This window comes from Humulus lupulus, chromosome 3, assembly GCF_963169125.1.
Source record: "Humulus lupulus chromosome 3, drHumLupu1.1, whole genome shotgun sequence".
Lineage (NCBI taxonomy): Eukaryota > Viridiplantae > Streptophyta > Magnoliopsida > Rosales > Cannabaceae > Humulus > Humulus lupulus.
Window position 1 is genome coordinate 27,315,204 of NC_084795.1, and position 21,367 is coordinate 27,336,570.

The 21,367-nt window shown below is 40.9% G+C and overlaps 1 protein-coding gene across 1 annotated transcript; it reads right to left on the reverse strand.

Moving 5' to 3' along the window:
* Positions 1 to 223: 223 nt before the first annotated feature.
* LOC133822401 (RNA polymerase II C-terminal domain phosphatase-like 3) lies at positions 224 to 6,521 on the reverse strand. The gene is made up of 12 exons (XM_062254726.1): positions 5,420 to 6,521; positions 5,129 to 5,261; positions 4,969 to 5,024; positions 4,823 to 4,883; positions 3,327 to 4,730; positions 2,499 to 3,146; positions 2,245 to 2,391; positions 1,890 to 2,158; positions 1,673 to 1,784; positions 1,333 to 1,590; positions 1,204 to 1,250; positions 224 to 1,097 (listed from the first exon to the last, which is right to left on the reverse strand). The coding sequence occupies exons 1-12, from the start codon at positions 6,118 to 6,120 to the stop codon at positions 1,025 to 1,027; spliced, it is 3,909 nt and encodes a 1,302-aa protein (XP_062110710.1). The 5' UTR covers positions 6,121 to 6,521; the 3' UTR covers positions 224 to 1,024.
* Positions 6,522 to 21,367: the final 14,846 nt, after the last annotated feature.

Consider the following 21,367-nt stretch of genomic DNA (forward strand, 5'->3'; position numbering starts at 1 on the left):
CCAGTTGCCCTTCGCATGGCACAAGTTTCACCAAAGGCAAAAAGGAATTCGTGGACAGCAATATCTACTTGGAAAAAAGAACTCTGATAAGGTCAAGGGAATGTGTTCTGTCTGTACAACATTGACATACCAAAAAGGGGAAAAGAAATATATTATATATTTTGACTTAGTCAAGAATTTGATGACGTTATGGAATTTTAAATGCTTATGCTGACGAAGGCAATTGCCAAAATCTACAACTCTGCCTCGCTGAGTTGCTATTTTTTAATCTTGAGGATAACTCCAAAGCTTTTCTTAGACCTTTGGTCGGAAAACATGATTAAACTTACAACTGACAAAATATGTAGTATAAACAAATCTTCATGAATCAGCGTAAACAACACCCACCCACACTTTTTTCTTTCAAAATTGTGAGTATTCCCACTGCAAACTTGGGCAGGCCAATTTAAATCGGTGGCAATCACGAGCCACAGAAAAAGGTTATGGTCAGCGATAAAAATTAGTCATAGAGCAATCAAAAATGCCAATAAACACTACTAACCCAAATGATCCAACCTATCTAGAAAATTTGGCCTCAAACTCAAAAATACTACCCCATGTAGCTTTCATTTTTTGTGCTCCTCTTTTCTCAATTTATTTTAACTTGGGTTTCTTACCGTTAAAGTTTATTCAAATTTCTTAGCTCGAATTTTTTTCAATCCCAAGACTTTCCTTTGCTCTCCGTAGGAAAAAGCACGCATGGAACGGAATACTTGGCTTAGCCACGTCTATGTTCACTTATAAGTGCCTGATTCTCTCTCTCTCTCTCTCTCCCTCTCTCTCTTTCTCTCTCTCCCTCTCTCTCTGATGGGAATTTTCATTAGTAACCGATGGGCCACATTGGGTGGGACAGTGGGATTGAAAAGTATAGCAATCATTTTTAGGTGCAGCCCCATCCCACCTACCCACCATATGACTTATAACCCATCCTAACTCCAATCCAATGTGATTTATGAAGTCCAATTTTTAGTTTTACCAAAACAAATTAGGTTGGCGATGGTTTAATGGCAAAGTCTTGCTCATTTGCTCTCCGATAAAGCAAAGCTGATGCCTCTACCCTGATTTTAGTAAAGGAAAAGAAATGAGAGAAAGAAAGAAACTATATCAAATCAATGTATCCAAAAGCAATTCACACAAATAAAATTCAATACTCGAGATCCTTACCAGCCAGGATGGACGGCAAATCTTCCATTGGATATAGCCCAATTTACCTGCTCCACAGTTAATGTCATACTCAGACTCCATAAATGCACCAAAAACCAACATATAATATTAGACATTAACAAGGTTTACCTTATCAGTCCCGGGGGAATTGGCCACTACATGGGTAACCTGATCATCTATCTGGGTGGAGCACACAGCACCAAACTGTTCGGCAGTTTGCCACAGAGGATGTAGGTGGGGATTCACCTCACTAACGGGAAACACCCTGCTAAATACTATTCGACAACCAGACAAAATCTTCCGCTGCTCTGATGCTAGTATATTTCTAACATCAGCTTCATCTAAGTTGTGATGGTTAAAAAAATTCTGATGGATTCTCTCAATAACCTATATGAGGAAAGACAGATTAGTAAAATCCAAATGGATACGTGCTTGTAAAAAGCTTAGCCGAGTTCTATAGTAGTCTCACCCCCAAAGAGGACGCTAATGTCCCATCTTCTGGTCTTTCATCGTGGTCAATCTCCAAAAGAGAAGGACCTGGAAGCCCAAATTGGCGTCTACTACAGGGAAAGAATGTATACCTGCAAGACATTAACACAAAAACCAATCACAAATTGCTAGGGCGATAAAAATAACAAACTACGGAGGGAAATGCACCATTTGCATTTATTCAAAAGCATCGTTACCTTTCTACAGCTATCAAGTTTAATTTGTTATGAGGCCAGACCCTTACAGAATCATCAATAATCACAACAGAAGATTCCATACCCAAGACTCCTTCCAGATCCTTACTTTTGGGAACCCTTTCATCACCATCAAAAGGTTCCCCATCATCTCCCCTAGAAATAACTCGTCCGGCAAATAAGAGCCCCTTTGGGTCAAGCACTTTTGCCATCTCTGTAGCATATAATTTGTTCCCCATGGTGTAAAGATGCATCTCATAAAGCTTACTGGCCTGAATTGCGGGAAGAAAATAAAAAGACTCAGTACTTCAAGTTGAAGTCAAACAAATTAATATCAAACACACATAATTAAAACAACCTTCTCTAAAAAATTCCAGACCCCAGGTCTCAGTTTGGTCCACATTCCCATATGAGGGAAACGAAACAAATGTCTATATGGTTTTTCACGATCTTGTTCCTCTTTCTTTCTCAAAATCTCCTCATGCACTGGATCTACTTCCACAAACTAAGAAAGGAAAAACTTAGTTATAACATAATTGTAGTCGAAGAGTTGAAATAAAATAGTCATCCACAAAGAACAACTAAAAATTGCAAACAAACACATGAGATTACCTTGGCTGAATTAAGAAGAGTGTGATCCAAATCCAAGACAAGGCACAGCTTGCGGGCCTCGAACATTTTCTTTTGTTCTTCTAATCTTCTAGCTCTCTCTCTTTGGATAGCAGCTTTTTGCTTATCATCATATCCTTCAAATAGATGCTCAACATCTCCCCACGTGTTTGGTGCACGAGAAGGACCTGCCACAGTTGCTGCTTCAGGAGTTGCACGAGAGAGACCAGCCACAGCTGCTGCTTCAGGAGCTGAAATGCCACTCCCCTGATCCTCACTGTTCGAAGAAACATCTTTCACATCCCCTCTTTCTGGTTTGACTGGCACTGGTTGCGAAGAAAGACTCTGGGAAACAATAGCCGGATTTGTAGATGCATTTGACACTGACAGAAGATCAGCAATATTTTTGAGATTCTTGGTAAATTGTCCAGCAATATCAGGGCGTACAACTGACTGAGAAGAGACTGTCTTCTGATCAGCTCGACCTTCATTTGAATTGTCCTTATTTCCTGGATTGTATGACACTGGAGGAATAGTAGTTTTTAATTGTTCATTCCCCAGGCTCCCATTTTTTTGAAGTGAAATGCCATGGAGAACTCGTCGTGGGTCTCTGGGTTTCATGCGGATTTTTCCCAACTCGTCATGTGGGCTCTGTAGAATTTACAAATACAATCTATAAATGATCAAACAGACAACATTCCTCATGGGCCTAACTATTCAACCTACCCGGAATAAGTAAAACAAGAAATTCTTCCAGCACAATAAGCACAAAATAAACCCTAGATTTGGCCAATATGTAGACATCATAACTATTAACTAGTACGCACTCACCATTGGAGCTACTTGCGAAGTAACAGAAAGTGATGCTGCTGGTGTCTGCAAAATCCCAGCCTTCGGAGCAAGGTTCACTAACGGAGCTACTCCCAGGATTGAATTTGAGCTTGAAGAATGTATATTATTTTGTGGAGGATCTGGCTTGGACTGAGTTTCTGCTACTAATCGCTGCTGCTGCCCCAGCTTAATAATGTTGAGTAACATTGTCGGATTAACAGCTATATCCTTCAGTAAGTCAGGCAGGGAAGTTGTAGTACTCGTACTTGTAACAGGCACCAGCTCTTTAGCCATATTTGGGCCATTGGTTATATGATCATTCCCCATATAAACTGATTTTCTGGGATCGACTTCTGCACTCTCTGTTGACTGATTTTTGTTTATGAACTGCGGACCTATGAAACCATTGTCTTCCAACCAGCCCCCTGCTCCAGACACACTTTTAACATCACCAACAGCTCCAGCATTCTCAAATGAATTTCTCTGTCTTTTGAATGAAGAACCATCCAAGTGTGCCTCATCCACAATCTTCTGCTTTCTTGAGCTTGTTGGTTCAGCATATTCGACTTTAGGTGCATTATGCACTGCAGCCACAGGTCTTTGATTGAGATCCAAAGAACCCGAATCTGAATTTGCAAATCGAAGCCTAGGATCTCTACTCTTCGCCAAGGTTTTCATGGTTGAATTAGAAGCAGAACTAGCAGAGAGAGCATTTTTTGCAACAATTGGTCCTTGCATGCTGGAACTACTCACAGCAGAATAAGAAGAGACCTCTGAAGGCCTCAGCACCGGCATACTTGTATTTCTTAAACTACTACCAGAGAAAGAGCTTGTAACCTCCATATTACTATCATCTTTCTCCTGATCGCCTTCTTCTGAAGGGGTTGGGCTTGGAAGCCTGTCACACATTAGAAAGGAACTTCCACCAAACTTCTGTTGATATGTAGAAACAGCTTTGACAGCATCAGTTTCATAGCGACGCATTCTAGAATCATCTGTCCCGAGAGCCACTTTAGCTGTAGCAGGCCCAGGTTTAACAACCACGTCCCCGACACCCAATGATTTATGGACTGAAAAGGTGGTTGGTGCCTCTCGAGTAGGCGAAGGAAGACTATCTGCATCATGGTCCTTGTGAAGATCTAAGAGTGGAACAAGAACGCCCCTGCTCTTAAATGCAGATACTCCTCCTGATCTCATTTCCAAGGACGTGATCGGGTTGGCATGAACCACAGAAGTAACATCCGAAATAACATTTTTAGTATTAACATCAGAAGGCAACTTAGAAGAAGGCAATCCATAAATTGCATTTTTAGAATTATCACTTGTATAATTATAATCTATCTCCTGAACCCCATTAACAATCTCTGTCTCTTTCTCTTTATCACTTGTTACCATGAGCTCTGTCTGTGAAAAAGAAAGCAACAATGTTGTCAACTTTCAAACGCTAGAATGAAAGAAAAAAAAAATGATCCTGAACTAATTTCATGCGTCCTCACCTCTTTCAACCGCTCAGGGGAGAGGACAGGAGGATCAGAGTTTTTAACAAAACGAAGTAACCTGACATTGCAACAATGAATTGGTTAATGAATTGAGCATTTCCATATATTCAATCAGAAAAATTAGAAAAAACATTCATAGTCACCTAAAGAAAGTGTCCTTGTTTTGATCTTTTTTGTTCTGGTTCATAGAACTAAATACCTGCAAGTTACAAGCAATTGAAGCATTACAATTTTTTTTCAACCATCACAACGTGTAAAATAAATACTAACTGAATGACATTTTTTATTCTTCGGGTGCCTTACAGAATTGACAACTTGAATAGCAGTGAACGAAATGTCAGTAATAACATCCTTAGCTGGAACACTGTATTTTGAAAGAACTTCCCTTAAGCTCTCCAAAGTGTTATGGAGCCGGGAACAGACCTGCTCAAATGATCTACAAAAAGTATAATGAAGCCAAAATTACAATCACAAAAAACTTTATATCAATTAGTTCCACTAAGTACTTAGAATTGGGCCGTCATCTCATTCACTCTCACCAATTGACCTAACATTCAAAGTATAAGACTTTTTTTTGTTCTTTTTGTTACTTACTTCTCAGTATTAATCACATTAACACTCTCCAGATCTTCCCGAATCAAGTTCACTCGCTTCTCCAACTCATTGTGCATGGACTCGGTAGTTACTAAATCATTAACTTGGGTAGCATCACAATTCAACACAGCCCCATCTTTGGCTTCTTCAGCAGGGTCCGACTCCTCCAAATCAATCTCACCCTCCTCTAGTTCCCCTTCCTCCTTTTCCATATCATCATCACTATCATCAATCACAACTTTATCCACTTCTTTGACATTATTCTTTTCCGCCGGCGCAGACGATGATAGTTTGGAGTTTTGGTCAGAATCAACATCCATAACAAAAATATCATCAAGACTTTTGTTCTGAACAGCCTGTGCCCAGGCAAGATTATACAAACCCGTATTATTATACCCCTTATATCCCTGGTATTGAAACAGATCGCGCATCGTCCAACCCCTAGCACTTTCACCGCCACTACCTCCTTTAGTTTTCGATTCTTTAAGATTCAAATCAACAGCAACAGCAGCACCACCACCACCATCACCATCACCACCAGCGTCTTGCTTTTTGAAATCTTCTTCACTGATCTCTTCCACCGAAGCTGAATCTGAAATTTCACCTTCTTCTACATCTTCAATTTTCCCCATCACACTTAAAAACCCTTCAATCTCTTTAATTTTAAACTGCTCCACGGATTTAGATCCAAAATCAACCATAAATTTTTAGTATTTCTTACCCAGTACAAACAGCAAAAAACTGATATTCTTATACTCGATGTACCATGAAGAACAACAACAAAATTAGGGTTCTTGTTTTCTCTTTTTTTTGTTTGGCCTCTCTTTTGCCCAGAGATCCAAAATTAGGTCGACGAATTAATAGATGAAAACTTAATAGCGATAATTTTCTCAGATCAGATCCAATTGGCTGAGAGGAAAAGATCGAACCAAATTTGAAATCGTGATTCTACGAGTCGAAACCCAAAAAAATAAATATTAATCAGAGACGATCGGGTATGAAAGATATAGAAGTTGGGGTGAGTTTTATAAATAACACAAGAAGAAGCGAATCTAGTACGCCAAAGACTTTGAATCTGGACCGTCCACGTCAGCGATCCGGCAAAAAAAGTAAGACTATTTTATTTGTTAAAGCTTAATGGGCACACTAGCACTAGCACTAGCACTAGTAAAGAATGAAAGGAAATTGTCTTAGAAATTGTACTTGTGAAAGGTATCTGTTTGTTAGGACTTAGGAGTGGGAGTACTTGAATATTCTTTGGGCTCACAATATTAGGGTAAATCTTTGCTTGGGCTGAAAAGAGTCCTATCCTATCCGTACATCTCTATTTTACACCATTGAAATTGATTAGGGTGAGCAAATTGTCCGCTTAATTGCAGTAGCTATCAAATTCACGCTACTTATAATTTATCTCGCGGTGTAGATTAGGAGTCAATTTTTTTCTACTGCTAGGTAGATTACGGTTAAGCAAAATTAATTTGCAAAAACCGCAATATTAGCACAATATTACATATATTTTTGTATGTATTATTATTAATTTTTTTTATTATTTTTTTATTTTTTGAAAGAATTTTATATTTTTAATAATATAAAAATAAGAACAAAATAAATTTTAGTTTAGTATAATAAGTAAATAATTTTATTTATTTATTTTGTTTACCAATCGTCTTGGAGAGAAAAAGTAGAATAAGAGACTTTGAGTGTTCCAATTGTAGACTAGTTCTTACTCTTGGTTGATTATCTTTTTTTTATCAAGTTGGATTAGGTGTCTCTCTTGTTTTTTTCTTTATTAAGTTAGTTGGTTGTGTGATTGGCATGTATGTTGTGTTACCAAAAAATTGTGCTTGAATTTCATTTGAATTTTGTTATATATAAATTTTAGAACTTTATTTGTTATATATAAACTAATAATTTAATCATAATTACTTGTATTATGTTGCAAGTGCGTATAGAAAGAATCTCAATTTTCTAGAGTCATTTTTGTAACGTCTTGGTTACTCCAAGACTGCTACTGTGAACTTTAAATCGTGCTTAATTTGTTAAACGAGTCGTTTGGTTATAAACGTGCATCTAGGTGTTATTAATAGGCTCCAAGACTGCTACTGTGAACTTTAAATCGTGCTTAATTTGCTAAACGAGTCGTTTGGTTATAAATGTGCATCTAGGTGTTATTAATAGGTGCTAATCATAATTACTTGTATTATGTTGCAAGTGCGTATAGAAAGAATCTCAATTTTCTAGAGTCATTTCTGTAACGCCCTGGTTACTCCAAGACTGTTACTGTGAACTTTAAATCGTGCTTAATTTGCTAAACGAGTTGTTTGGTTATAAACGTGCACCTAGGTGTTATTAATAGGCTAAGGTGAAAAATCTTGATCAAAAGGAAATGATATATTTTATTTAAAACATAAAACTGTACATGGGCCCATAAAAACGTTTACAAGTTATTTACAATCCAAAATTGTCATTACAGTGTAAAAATTACAACCCGCCGACCTAAGCGACAAAAATAGGGTTAACCCCTAGTTCCCCTGAGAAACTCCTTGGTTGTGGTGGTCAAGCGGCTGCATATGTACACATCGCCACCTAAGCCCTCCATTCAAGGCTGGGTGAGCTTTTCTTTCCCTTTACCTGCACCACATAGCACCCGTGAGTCAAGGCTCAGCAAGAAAACTCATTATTGCATGTATACAATATCAAATGATGATTATGATAATCATACTGGGCTTGTATCCCTAATCAACTAATATTGCGATTCTAATAATCATGTTGGGGCGTGTAGCCCTAATCAGATGGTATTGAGATTCTAATAATCATGATGGGGCTTATAGCCCTAATCAGATAAGTGACTGATGAGTAAGTCACGAACTTAAACCAGATGAGTGACTATGGAGTCACGAACTTGAATCAGATAAGTGACTGATGAATAAGTCACGAACTTAAACCAGATGAATGACTATGGAGTCACGAACTTGAATCAGATAAGTGACTAATGAGTAAGTCACGAACTTGGGCTCCGCACCCATAGCCGTGTGACGATGCAGTCACCTAGGCCTTCTGGCCCTGGCTCTAAGTAACTAGCCTTTAGACTAGACAAGTGCTTTTGTTTTCATCGAACTTAAGGCCGATCAAGAATTTCATGCTTATGACGATAATGCTTATGTCGATTACATCTAATCTTTTCGGCTTGCGTTAAACACACTAATATCGTTCTTGACTCATAAGCCAATACCATACAACCAGTGCTCAGTACTACTGCCAAACTTGACTAATGAGTCACAGCTTCACAGTCAATATTGATACCATTGTCGATTCTGACTAATAAGTTATACCATTCACGAATAAGCAAGATTGTTAAGCATTTAATATGCAATCAAAGTCCACATATAAAGCACTCAACATGCTTCCTTAATAACCATGCATTTCACATACTAGATGCAGTTTTCTTACCTCTGGTTCGAGCGTGAAATATTAAAAGAACGATCAATCCTTTAATCCCTTAGCAGTCACCTAGTCATAACCAAATATGGAACTCCATCAATAAAATCAATAATAAAAGGTTCTTGAACTAAACTTCACTCCCGGGACCTCGAATCGTACTCAAATGGTTAGTAGATTCGATCCCGAGCCTTATGAATTGAAACCCCGAGCCAAAAACCCTCAAAAGTGCCCAAAATAATACCCTGGAAAAATAGGGTAGCGCTACAGCGCTGCCCCCCTAGCGCCTAGGCGCTACAAGCAGGGCTAACTTGCCCTAGACAGCACTGTAGAGCCCACCCTTGGGCGCTGTAGCGCTAGAACCAGGGTGATTTAGCCCTGGTTTTTCCCCTTCGAGTTCTCCAAATTCCAACATTCAAGAACTGATCCCAAACCTCAACCAAACTCACAAATAAACCCAAATACCCATTCTACAAGTCCTAGGCATCAAAACCCAATCAAACTTTGCTAAAAACTTCCTTGAATTCTCAACTATCAAATCCAAGAATCCCAACTGAAAATTAGTGAAAAACAGAGTAAAAACCAGAGTTCCCATGGCTAGAATCTTATCTCAAGCTCAAGATGGAACCCTCGCCAATGGTAGAACACAATCCTAGACCCTCACGGCTTACTTCCCTATCTTGAATCCTCAATTGGAACTTCAAAAATTCAAAGGAATAAGGAGAAGAAAATAATCGGGAGAAGAAGCTCTGTTTTGGTTTTGTTCTCTACAACCTTCTATGGTTGATATATAACCTAAGGTCAAAAGACCAAAATGCCCCCAAGCTTAAGTAAAACCCTTAACAGCCACCAAGGGCAAAATCATCATTTCCAGTCTATCTCGTTAATTATAATTAACGTCCTCAAATTCCTGTTATTCCCAATATTCTCAAATACTATTAAATCATATCCTATTACCCTTTAATTCCCGATAGTGTACTAATTTTCAAATTACCCCGAGACTCACCCCGAGCCCCGAAATTAACCCCGTTATGACCAAACCGCTAACTAGTATTCAAAGATCATCTCATGTTGAATAGCTCGTACAAATCCACATAATAATGTTGCATCATTCATAATTCACCAACATGCATGAAAATATACAAATATGCCCTCAACGGGCCAAATTACCAAAATACTCCTATAATGAAAAGTGGACCCACATGCATGCATTTATCATCATATTATAATATAATTCACATAAACATACATATAATCATTTAATGGTATAATAAATCAATTATGGCCCTCTCGGCCCACTAATCCGACCATTAAACCTTATTAGGGATTTTGAGACATTACAATGTCTTTTGACATGGTAGAATGTTCTCTCTATATTTGAGAGATTTTCGTTCTGTTACTTTTTGGTTTTTTGGATTATTGAGAGGTGTATGGATCATAGAAATGTTTTTGTAAGTGAGTTAGAGGTGAGGTGTGCTGGTATTTGTTTGAAGGAGGAAGAGAATGGTGGGCTCTCTTATGATTATATTCAGGAAGAGGAGGATACGTTTGATGTCTAATGGTGCCTAGTGGGGAGATTTCTTAATGCAGGCTCTATAGATTTTCAGGTCATGCAATATATGATGGCCTCATTGTGGAAGCTTGGGAAAGGTATGTATGTTAAATAATTGTAGCACAACCTGTATTTGTTCCAGTTCTACCGTGAGATTGATATCAAAAGGGCAATAGATGGGAGCCCTTGGACTTTTGATAGAAAGCAACTTATTTTTGAGAGGTTGAAGCCCGAAGATAACCCAAGTGCTATTACATTGAATCGCCTAGATCTTTGGGTGCAAATCTATGATTTACAGCCAGGGTTCCGATCAGAGATGGTCATAAAAGATGTGGGTAATTATGTGGGTACGTTTGTTGAGTCGGACCCGAATAATTTTACTAGTGTTTGGCGAGACTATATGAGAGTTCGGGTTACCCTTAATATTGACGTTCCTCTGAAAAGAAAGATGCGAATGCACAAGAGTGGAGGCGACTGGTTTTGGGTGTCCTTTAAATATGAATATGTACCCACGTTCTGTTTCATATGTGGTGTTATTGGACATGCCGAAAAGTTCTGTGAGAAAATCTTTGAGAAGCCTCTGAATGAGATTAAGAAGCCTTTTGGTTCATGGATGCGAGCTACTACGAGAAGAAATCAACATCTTATTGGATCAAAGTGGCTGTGTTCGGGGCGAGGGGAGATGAACGACGACAGTTGTGGTGGTGGCATGAGAACGAACGTTGATACGCATATGTCAACTGTTTCTTCCCCATGATTTCAGGGTGATGGTAATGGGGTGGCTGGAAACGTGGGGTTAATGAGCTCCGAAAATCAAGTCTTGCATGGGCTGGGGTAGGATTTAGGGGATGGTGTAGCTGGGCATTTACGTGGATAACTAGGTGAGAGAGAAATGGGAAACGAGTCAAATATTTCATCAGATGGTTTGACTATAGTGGAGCTAAAAAGAAGGAGGACTGTTAATGCTAAGGAGATTGGGCCGCCTATTACTAATGAAGCTAATATGGCCTAAATGGAAAAAGAGATCCAAAAAAACTCATGTAGGGCAGGCCTTGGCACCCAGGCCCACCAAGAGAAATGAGTACCCTTAGCTGGAATTGTCGTGGGCTTAGGATCCCACGAGCCTTTCAATTCCTTCAGGACTTAGTTGTCCAAAAGAAGCCCAATTTTATTTTCCTTTGTGAAACAATGTGTAATCGTGAAAATGTCAAGAGGATTCGTATGAAGATGGGGTATGAGGGCTCTTTGTAGTTGATGCTCAAGGTCACATAGGGGGTTTAACTCTGCTATGGAAGCTTAAGGAAGATGTTGAGTTGTTGGGGTACTCTTCTAATTACATTGATGTGGTTACCAAGGTTAATGGGATGGAAAATTGGCATCTTACTGGGATCTATGGTGAACCAAAGAGAACATTGAGGAGGAATACGCGGGATGTACTAAGAAGGTTGCAGTTAGAATCCCAGTTGTCGTGGTGTGTAGTGGGGGATTTAAATAACGTTACTAGCCATTCAGATAAGTGTGGTGGGAGGCCTTATCCAAATTGGTTGATTAATGGCTTTCAGGAAACTCTAGCTGATTGTGGATTGGTTGATATGGAGCTTATGGGCTACCCGTACACATGGGAGAGAGGCAGCGAAGGGTCGGATTGGGTGGAGGCAAGGCTAGATTGGGCTTTGGCTTCTCACTCTTAGCTTAACATATTCCTCACTGCTAAGCTATTCAATATGGAGGTTTCATCATCTGATCATTGCCCAAACTTGTTGGATCCGATTGTGGGAAGAGTTTTTTCTTCAGTTCAAAGATTTCGTTTTGAGAATGCCTGGCTACGTGAACCTATGTGCTATCAATTAGTGAAAGATTGTTGGGAAGTCTGTAACAATCTGAATATTCAAGGAAAAATTATGTATTGTAGTGAGACTTTTGCTGAATGGGGGAAGGAGTACATTGGGAACTTCAAGCAGCAAATTTACAAGTGTAAGGAGGTCCTCAGGCAGCTTAAGGGACGGAGAGACTTAGCTTCTACCAATCAGTATATAGAGGAAAACAAGAAATTTTTTGAGGTGTTAACTTAGCGTGAAGTGTTTTGGAGGCAAAGGTCGAAGCAATTTTGGCTTAAGGAAGGAGACATGAATAGTAAGTATTTTCATGCATATGCTAGTGATAGGAAGAAAGCAAATCAGATTCATTAGTTGCAAGGAGAGGATGGTGCGTGGGTTAACTGAGATAATGGGCTGGATGGGGTCATGCTTAATTATTTTCAAAATTTATTTACTGCTTCGGATACAATTTGGGATGATGTCCTAGATAGCGTGGATCCTTCAGTCACTTAGATTCAGAATCAGGAATTATTACAGCCTATTTCTGAAGAGGAGGTTAAAGCTGCCTAGCCCAGATGGTATGACTCCTGGGTTTTATAAAAAATGTTGGACTACAGTAGGCAGCGATGTTGTGGAAGTCGTCAAGAAGTTCTTTGATACATGCATATTTCCTAATGGTTTGAATGAGACTCACATAGTTCTTATTCCGAAGAAAAAACAACCGCTTAATATGGGAGACGTGAGACCAATTTCGCTTTGCAATGTGCTTTATAAGGTAGTCTCAAAAGTCTTAGCGAATAGAATGAAGGGGTTGCTTGATCGGTTATTTTAGATTCACAGAGTGCTTTTATTCCAAGAAGAATTATTTCAGATAATATTATGATTGTTGTTGAAGTGATGCATTATTTGAAAAGAAAAAGAGCTGGGAATAATGTATTTATGGCAATCAACTTGGATATGAGTAAGGCATGCAATCGTGTTGAATGGAAGATTTTAGAAGCTATTCTTCAAATAATGGGGTCCGATGGTCGGTGGGTCAATTTGGTTATGAAGTGTGTTTCATCTGTTTGTTATAATGTGGTGCATAAGGGTAAAGTGATGGAGCTGATTGTGCCTATGAGGGGAATTAGACAGGGTGACCCATTATAAACTAATTTGTTTATTCTCTGTGCGGAGGGGCTTTCTGCTTTGATTAGGAAGTTTGAAAGGAAAGGGTGGATCCAAGGGTGCAAGGTAGCTAGAGGTGCTCCAATAATATCTCATATGTTCTTTGCGGATGATAGCTATCTCTTTTGCAAAGCAAATGATAGTAATGCATCTAAGGTGATGGAGCTACTCTGTTGTTTTGAGCAAGCCTCAGGACAAAAGGTGAATCTTAATAAGTCATCTATCTATTTTAGTCCAAACATTGAAGGTAACATGAAAGCTCAAATTTGTAGTATTATGGGAATCCAAGAGGCTGGGATGGACTGTACTTACGTAGGTCTTCCAAACATTATTGGAAGGAACAAGTCTACTATTTTGGGGTTCCTGAAGGAGAAAGTTAGGAAGCGGATTGAATGGTGGGATGGGCGGCTTTTTTCTAGAGCAGGAAAGGAAGTATTATTGAAAACAGTTGTTCAATCCTTACTGAATTCTACTATGAGTGTGTTCTTGCTTCCTCTTGAGATATGTAAGGATTTAGAGAGATTAATGAGCAAATTTTGGTGGAAATCGTCGTCCAGACATGGAAAAGGGATTCATTGGATGAGTTGGGACAGAATGTGTACTCATAAGTCTGGTGGAGGTTTGGGGCTTTGCTGTAACGCCCTGGCTACCCCAAAACAGTTACGGTGAACAGTGAACCGGAAATTTGACTCGTTACCCGAGTCCTTTGGTTAAAAACATGATCTAAGTGTTATTATTAGGTTAAGGTGAAAACCCAATAAAAAGGAAAGGATACATTTCATTAAGTAAATAAACTGCTCATGAGCTTTTAAAAACGTTTACAAGATGTTTGTAATACAAAATGGTCGCTATTGTTTCAAATTTACAATCCCCGCCGACCTAAGCGGCAAAAATAGGGTAAACCCTTAGTCCCTCTGAGAACTCACTGACCGCAGTGGTCAAGCGGCCCAATATGTACACAACATCGCCCAAGCTCTTCACTCAAGGTTGGGTGAGCTTCTCTTTCCCTTTACCTGCACCACATAGCACCCATGAGCCAAGGCCCAGCAAGAAAACACAATAAAGCATGACATAATATCAACAATGACCATAATAATCATTCAGGACTATCATTCCAAAACAGATAGGTGACAGTGGCCAAAAGTCACAAAAGTGGGTACAACTCCCTCTAGCCATGTGACGATAGGGTCACCAGGGCTTAACTGATAAGTGATTCTTTCGTAAGTTTGATCAGGATAGGTGCATGGTGATTGGTCACCAACATAACCTTCCTCCCGACTCTAGGGTCGTAACTAAGGACAGCGTCCCCTAGCCATGTGACAAACAGTCATCGGGGCCATATGCCCTGGCTATAAACATCTGGTCTTAGACCAGGCAAGCGCTTATAAGTTCCTCGACTTTAGGGTCGGTCCAGCATTAATGCCATAGAGCTATTCAATGCATGTTCATCGACTCTAGGATCGGTCCCTGACTAGTCAGTGCCATAAACAAGTAATCAATATTTACTAGCACTTAATATGCAATCCATGTCCACATATATCAACCAACATGCTTCTATAACCAACCATGCATGTCATATACATATACAGGGTGCAACTATATCCATACACTATTTTCTTACCTCTGGTTCGAGTGAAAGTTATTATAAGAACGATCCCTGAGAACGATCAACCTTTAAATTCCTCAACGGTCACCTGGTCATAACCAAAATATAGGATTCATCAATAAAAATGATAACAGAGGGTTCCCAAACCAAAACCTAGCCTCCGAGACATCAAACACCACTCAACCGGGTACTAGGTTCAACCCCGAGGCCTAAGGCTTGAATCCCCAAGCTAAAAACATTATTATGGACAAAATTACTCTAAGGGCCGCGACCCTCCCCAGCTACGCCACAGCGCGCCCCCCAACAGAGGCAGCCCTCTCTGCCAGACGCCAAGGGCAGCGGCGCACCACAGCCACGCCACGGCGCCCAGCCCAGACTAGCCAAAATGACAGCTCGCAATACCAGATTTTCCCCTGCGTTTTCCCTTGGAACCAAGCCCTCTAACCAGCTCCAAACCTTCTCCAAACACTCAATTTAACCTCTAAACATCACCCATAACTCACCCTCATCAAAACCCAAGCTAAACTTCAATCAAAACCTCTTCAAATCCAAACTTCCAACAAGAATTCATAAGCTGAAAAACCAAAGGAAAAACAGAGCACAACCAGAAACTAATGACTAAAACTCACCTCAAAACCAGATTTGAACCTTCTTCAATGGCTGAGCCAAGTCCACAAACCCAGCCCTTGAATTTTCCTAGCTTGAAACCCCACCTTGAACTCAAAAACTTCAAAGAAGAAATGGTGAGAGATGGTGTACGGGTTGGAGAAGAAAATCCCTGTTTTGGCTCTGTCTATTCTATACCCTTCTACAGCTAACTAAAGGGGTGATATAAATCCATCCAAATGACTAAAATACCCTTAAGTCATTTAAGGCTTCTAAAACCATTCCAAGGGTATAATTGGTACTTTCGACTTACACCGTTAATCATAATTAACACTTCCCAATTCCCGCTAATCTCAATATTATCAAACACCAATAATTCATATCTTGTTACCCTAGTATTCCCGGTAACGCTCTAGTCATTAAAAACACCCCAAGACTCACCCCGAGCCCCGAGCTCAAACCTGTTATGACCAAACCGATAAATCATATTTAAAGATCGTCTCATGCCGAAATACTCAAACCAATCCACATTATAATGTGGCCTCACAATATATATCATTGTCATGTAAACAAATACACAATTATGCCCTCAACGGGCCAAATTACCAGCACACCCCTGTAAACCAATGTGGACTCAAATGCATGCATTTAACATCATATTATAATATAATTCTCATAAACATGCATAAACACATTTAATGGCATAATTAAACAGTTATGGCCCTCCCGGCCTACTAATCCAGCCATTAACCATATTAGGGAATCCGGGGCATTACATTTGCCATCTTCGGGAGTTCAATATTGCTCTTCTTAGGAAACAGGGGTGGAGGTTATTAACTAGACAAGAATCGTTGGTGGGTAGGGTCTTCAAGGCTCGTTACTATCCCACTGGGTCGTATTTGGGTGCAAAGCTGGGTAGCAATCCTAGTTTCATTTGGCAAAGTATTTGGGAAGCTCAAACCTTGGTGCGTTCAGGTGCTTTGTTGAGTATAAGGACTGGCGAGTTGGTGGATATATTGACTGACCCTTGGTTAGTAGATACTCAGAATCCTTTTATTACCACAACTAATCTGGGCTTGGTGGGAAGGAAAGTTAGTAGTTTGATGATGGTTGGGAGGAGGGAATGGGATGTGGATGTTGTGAGGACATGTTTAATGAAAGGGATAAAAACTTAATACTTAGTATCCCTTTAAGCTCTACTGCAGACGCTGGTTAGTGGTCTTTGAGGAAGGAAACGTTAGGGTGTTACACGGTCAAGAGTGCTTATCGGCTTCTACAAGACTTGAAGGATCGTAGGCATATGGAGGATAATTATGGTTTTTGGAAGAACCTACGGAATTTGAAGATACCACCGAAAGTGAAGAATTTTTTGTGGAGGGCTGCAACTGGTTGTCTTCCAACAAATATGCAGTTGAGAGCCAAATCTGTTCAGGTGTCTGCCATTTGTCCTCAGTGTCACCAGGATGTTGAAACAATCTCTCATAGGCTGGTGAGTTGTTCTTTTGCTCAGTCTTGTTGGTTAAGAGCTGGCTTTGCAGATATTCAGTTTGTTGAGAGCTCATTTGCTGATTGGCTTAATACTGTATTTCTACATAAGTCTCTGGAGGATGTTAGTGGTATTGCATCGCTTTTTTGGGCTCTTTGGAAGGTGAGAAATGAGGTTGTGTGGCAAGGAAAAGGGCAGTCTATGGAAAGTGTTGTTGTATTGGCTAGGGTGACTCTTGATCAATGGCGGAAATCTCAAGAAAATAATTGTTTTGCTGATTTGACTCCTACCATTTGTGGGGATGGGGCTAAGCTTTGGACTGAACCTGTGATAAATTCAATCAAGATCAATGTTGATGCAGCAATCTTTGAAGAGTAACAGATAACAGATCGGGTGGGTTGCTCGTGATGAGGAAGGGAGACTTATCTCGGCTAAGTCTCTAGGATTTTGTGGTTTGGTGCAACCTGAAGTGGCGGAAGTGCTAGGCATTAAGGAGGCCCTGAGTTGGCTCAAAACTCAAGAGAATCAACAGGTGACACTGGAGATCGATTGTCCTATTACAGTTCAAGCCATCAGAAGTTTGCTTCATATGGTTTCTTTGTTTGGTCTTCTTGTAATTGATTGCAAAATCTTATTGGCTAGTTTGCGTTCTGTTAAGTTAGTTTTTGTTAAACGGTTTGCGAATCAGGTCGCTCATTATTTACCCAAGAATGGACTACCTAATGATGTGGCAGGATTGATCAACATGTGAGAAACACGTGGCAGTTTTAAGTGAACATATCCTCCTCGACCCTCGACCAGGATCATTGGCTTATCAAGTAATCAAAGGCGACCAGCCTGGTCGCATATATTCAGTTATTTCCTTTAAATATGCAATCTTGTAATTATGTATTAAGGACAATTTTCATTATTGTTTAGATACACATGCATTAAATGTAATTAAGGCCCATTGGCACATGTAAATCTCCTTAAGCCTATAAATAAGAATCAAATGGCTCAAGAGAGAAAGTTTTTGGCTTTCCGAACATTTGACTTGAGAACGCTTGAGCTAAGAGATTTTAAGAGAGAAAAAGAGTGTTGTTATCCATCACAATTGTATTCATATGAGATCTAGTGAAACTCGTGTACCCTAGTTCATTGATCACTGTTCTTAAAATACTACATCAATAAGAACACTAAGTGGATGTAGGTTGTTACCATTCTATTGGGGCCGAACCACTATAAATCGTTTGTGTCATTTATCTTTTCGTCTGGAGTATTCCTCATTTTCATCTTGCTTTATATCGTTTATCTGACTCCGTGTCGTTGGCCAATTTGAAGATCAACATTTTGGTGCTTTCATTGAGAGTTGAACTCAAGACCTTCAGAAAAATCAAATGGCGAAAACTTCCAAAAAGACGGGACAAACCTCTGATGCTGCATCTACCCAGCCTCCTCCACCAAATGTGGCTGAAGATGAACCACAGTTAGATTTCAAAGAGGATGAGATGGATTCTGAGACCTTGAGGACAACACTGAGTGTGTTGCAGGATGAGTTAGCCAATCTGAAGGCTAATAAAGAGAATGTGGTTGAGATAATGGCGTTGCAATAGAGAGAAATTGACCGTCAACGTCAACAATTGAATGAGCGGCAGGCCGACATGGACCGCCGACAGAGAGATGCCACTGCCACCCTGGAAGCAACCATCCAGTTGGCCCGGGGACAATCTGCGCCAACTTCTCAACTGGATCAGCCACCAAGTGCACCACCACAACAAGGCCTAGACCTAAGTCATCCACCTCAGCCGGCAAGTCCTCAGAGGCCAGAACAACCTCATGCGGCTCAACAAGATATTCCATTTCAAAATTCTGAGCAGCAACCACCTTCTCATTCTGGTCGAGATAATCCCCAGCATCAAAGGCAGAATAGGGCCAGACAGTCTCCCTGAAGCCCTAGACACCAAACTGCTGAGGAACCAAACCACCGAACAGGGGACAGCGTCTTTCTGCTAGCAGAAGACAAGTCGAGTCAAGCTCTACGGTTAAGGCCCCCCACAACATAATAATGCTCAGGGACCCACCGACCAACGCAGGCTTCCCCCTGACGCTCGGGACATGCCATCAAGAGGAGGTGACAGTGCGATCAGCAGGTCGCAGCATAACCGGTTGCATTTTAGAGATGGACACGACTACAATGAAGCTAATTCCAGTAGAGGAAATTATCGTCGAAGAAAAGGAGAGAGGGGTGGAAAACGGAATCCCCCACCAATAGAAAATAGGCCTGCGAGCCAGAACGTTGGGGGACAGCCTAGGCAACCTAATGTTTTTGATCGATTGGGTGCTAGCGAGCAAAGGCGTAGAGATGACGACTTGAGGGATGTTCTCAACGATAGGTGGGAGAGGCACGATGAGTACGCTCCTCCAGCACCAGTCGCCCCAGCAATACCAGACGTAGTATAGGCCTAGATCGATGTGCTGAATCAGGTCGTACAACAGCTGGTGGGGAGTCGAACATCCCACATCGAGTATGATCGAAGAAGAGGCACTCCATTCATACAAAGAATAGCGATAGCAGAAACCCCAAGCAAATTTAAGATGTCAGGATTGCCCAACTTCGATGGATATGGGGACCCGGTATCTCATGTGAATAAGTTTGAGATACAGATGGACATCCAGAAGGTGTCGGATGATGCTCGCTACAAAATCTTTCCGGCCACCTTGTCTGATACTGCTTAGGAGTGGTTTTTCAAATTCCCTTCTGCTAGCATAGTGTCATGGGAGATGTTCATACAGGAGTTATACGGGCAATTCTACGTTGGCCGAGTACATCCGACTGAAGCCAATCAACTGGTCGAGATATGCCAGAAGGAGGGAGAATCCTTAAAGGAATATGTCCAGCGTTTTATGCGAGCAGCAGCTGGAGCTAAGATAGTTGGCGATGAAGGGAAAATGATGGCACTTACTACTGGAGTGCGGCGCCACTCACCCATCTGGAATAGTTTAAGGAAGAATGGGGTGTGAGTACCCAAAAATTCCTGGATCGAGCAGACCAGTACATCAAGCTCGAAGAGGTGATTGCTAACAAAGGGAAGTCGCCTGCAGGAGACAAAGGGCCAAAGGAAGATCCCGCCAAAGCTGCCAATGAGTCAGATAAACCCAACGGCAACGACAAAAACAACGGGAAAAATGATGGAAAAAGGGCAAACAATGAGCCATCGACGTTTGAGAATAAGCGCCCTAAGGGTAACAGATATGAGCCAAGATTCACCAATTACACGACCCTAGTCGAAAGCAGAGCGGAGGTGTACCAGGCAACCAACGCCAATGTCCCTTACAAGCGACCAACTCTGATAAGGAAAGATATATCAAAGAGAGATACAACCAAGTTCTGTTATTTTCACAACGACTATGGTCATGACACCAATGAGTGCAACCAGCTAAAATATGAAATTGAGTCTCTTATCATACAAGGACACCTGAGGAGATATGTGCGAGCCACTGGAGGTTCTTAGCGAGAGGCTCAAGGAGGCAACGAGCAGGCACCTGTACGCCAATGCTCGCCCCCTTTACAGCCAGCTCCCGTGGCGGGTACATTGCTAACCATCTGTGGCGGTCCACACCTGGCAGGAGATAGTGGGAAGGCAAGGGAGCAATACGCCCGGACCTTACGCCACGACCAAGACATAGAAATGTTGAATGTGGAGGAGCGAACTCCCAAGAAAGCTAGAACAGAGGAAGAACTAATAACTTTCTCTGAGCTTGACGCTCATCACGTCCGGTTCCCCATTCGGACCCTCTGGTCATGGATGTCCAAATCGTCAATATGATGGTTAAGCGGGTGTTAGTGGACACATGGAGCTCAGTGAATATTCTTTACAAGTCTTCACTGGAAATGATGAATTTGTCCGTGAAGGATTTAGAGCCATGCAACCAAACCACTTATGGTTTTTCTGGCGAAGGGCTCGTGCTAGCATGGTCGATCGGGCTTCCGGTCATAGCAGGAATTGCACCTGCGAACAGGACATTACTCACTACTTTTATAGTAGTTGATTGTCCTTCTGCATATTATGCTGTGATTGGAAGGCCTATTATAGTCGACCTGCGAGCCGTGACCTCGGTATGGCACCTAGCCATGAAGTTTCCAACTGACGCAGGGATAGGATGCGTGTTAGGAAACTAGCGTGAAGCGAGGGAATGCTACAATTCCTCTATTACTAAAGCAAAAAAAGGTGGATCGAGGGAAGGAGCCGAAAAAGGGTTGCGATTGTCCAATGAGATACAAGCCCCATCAAGTGAG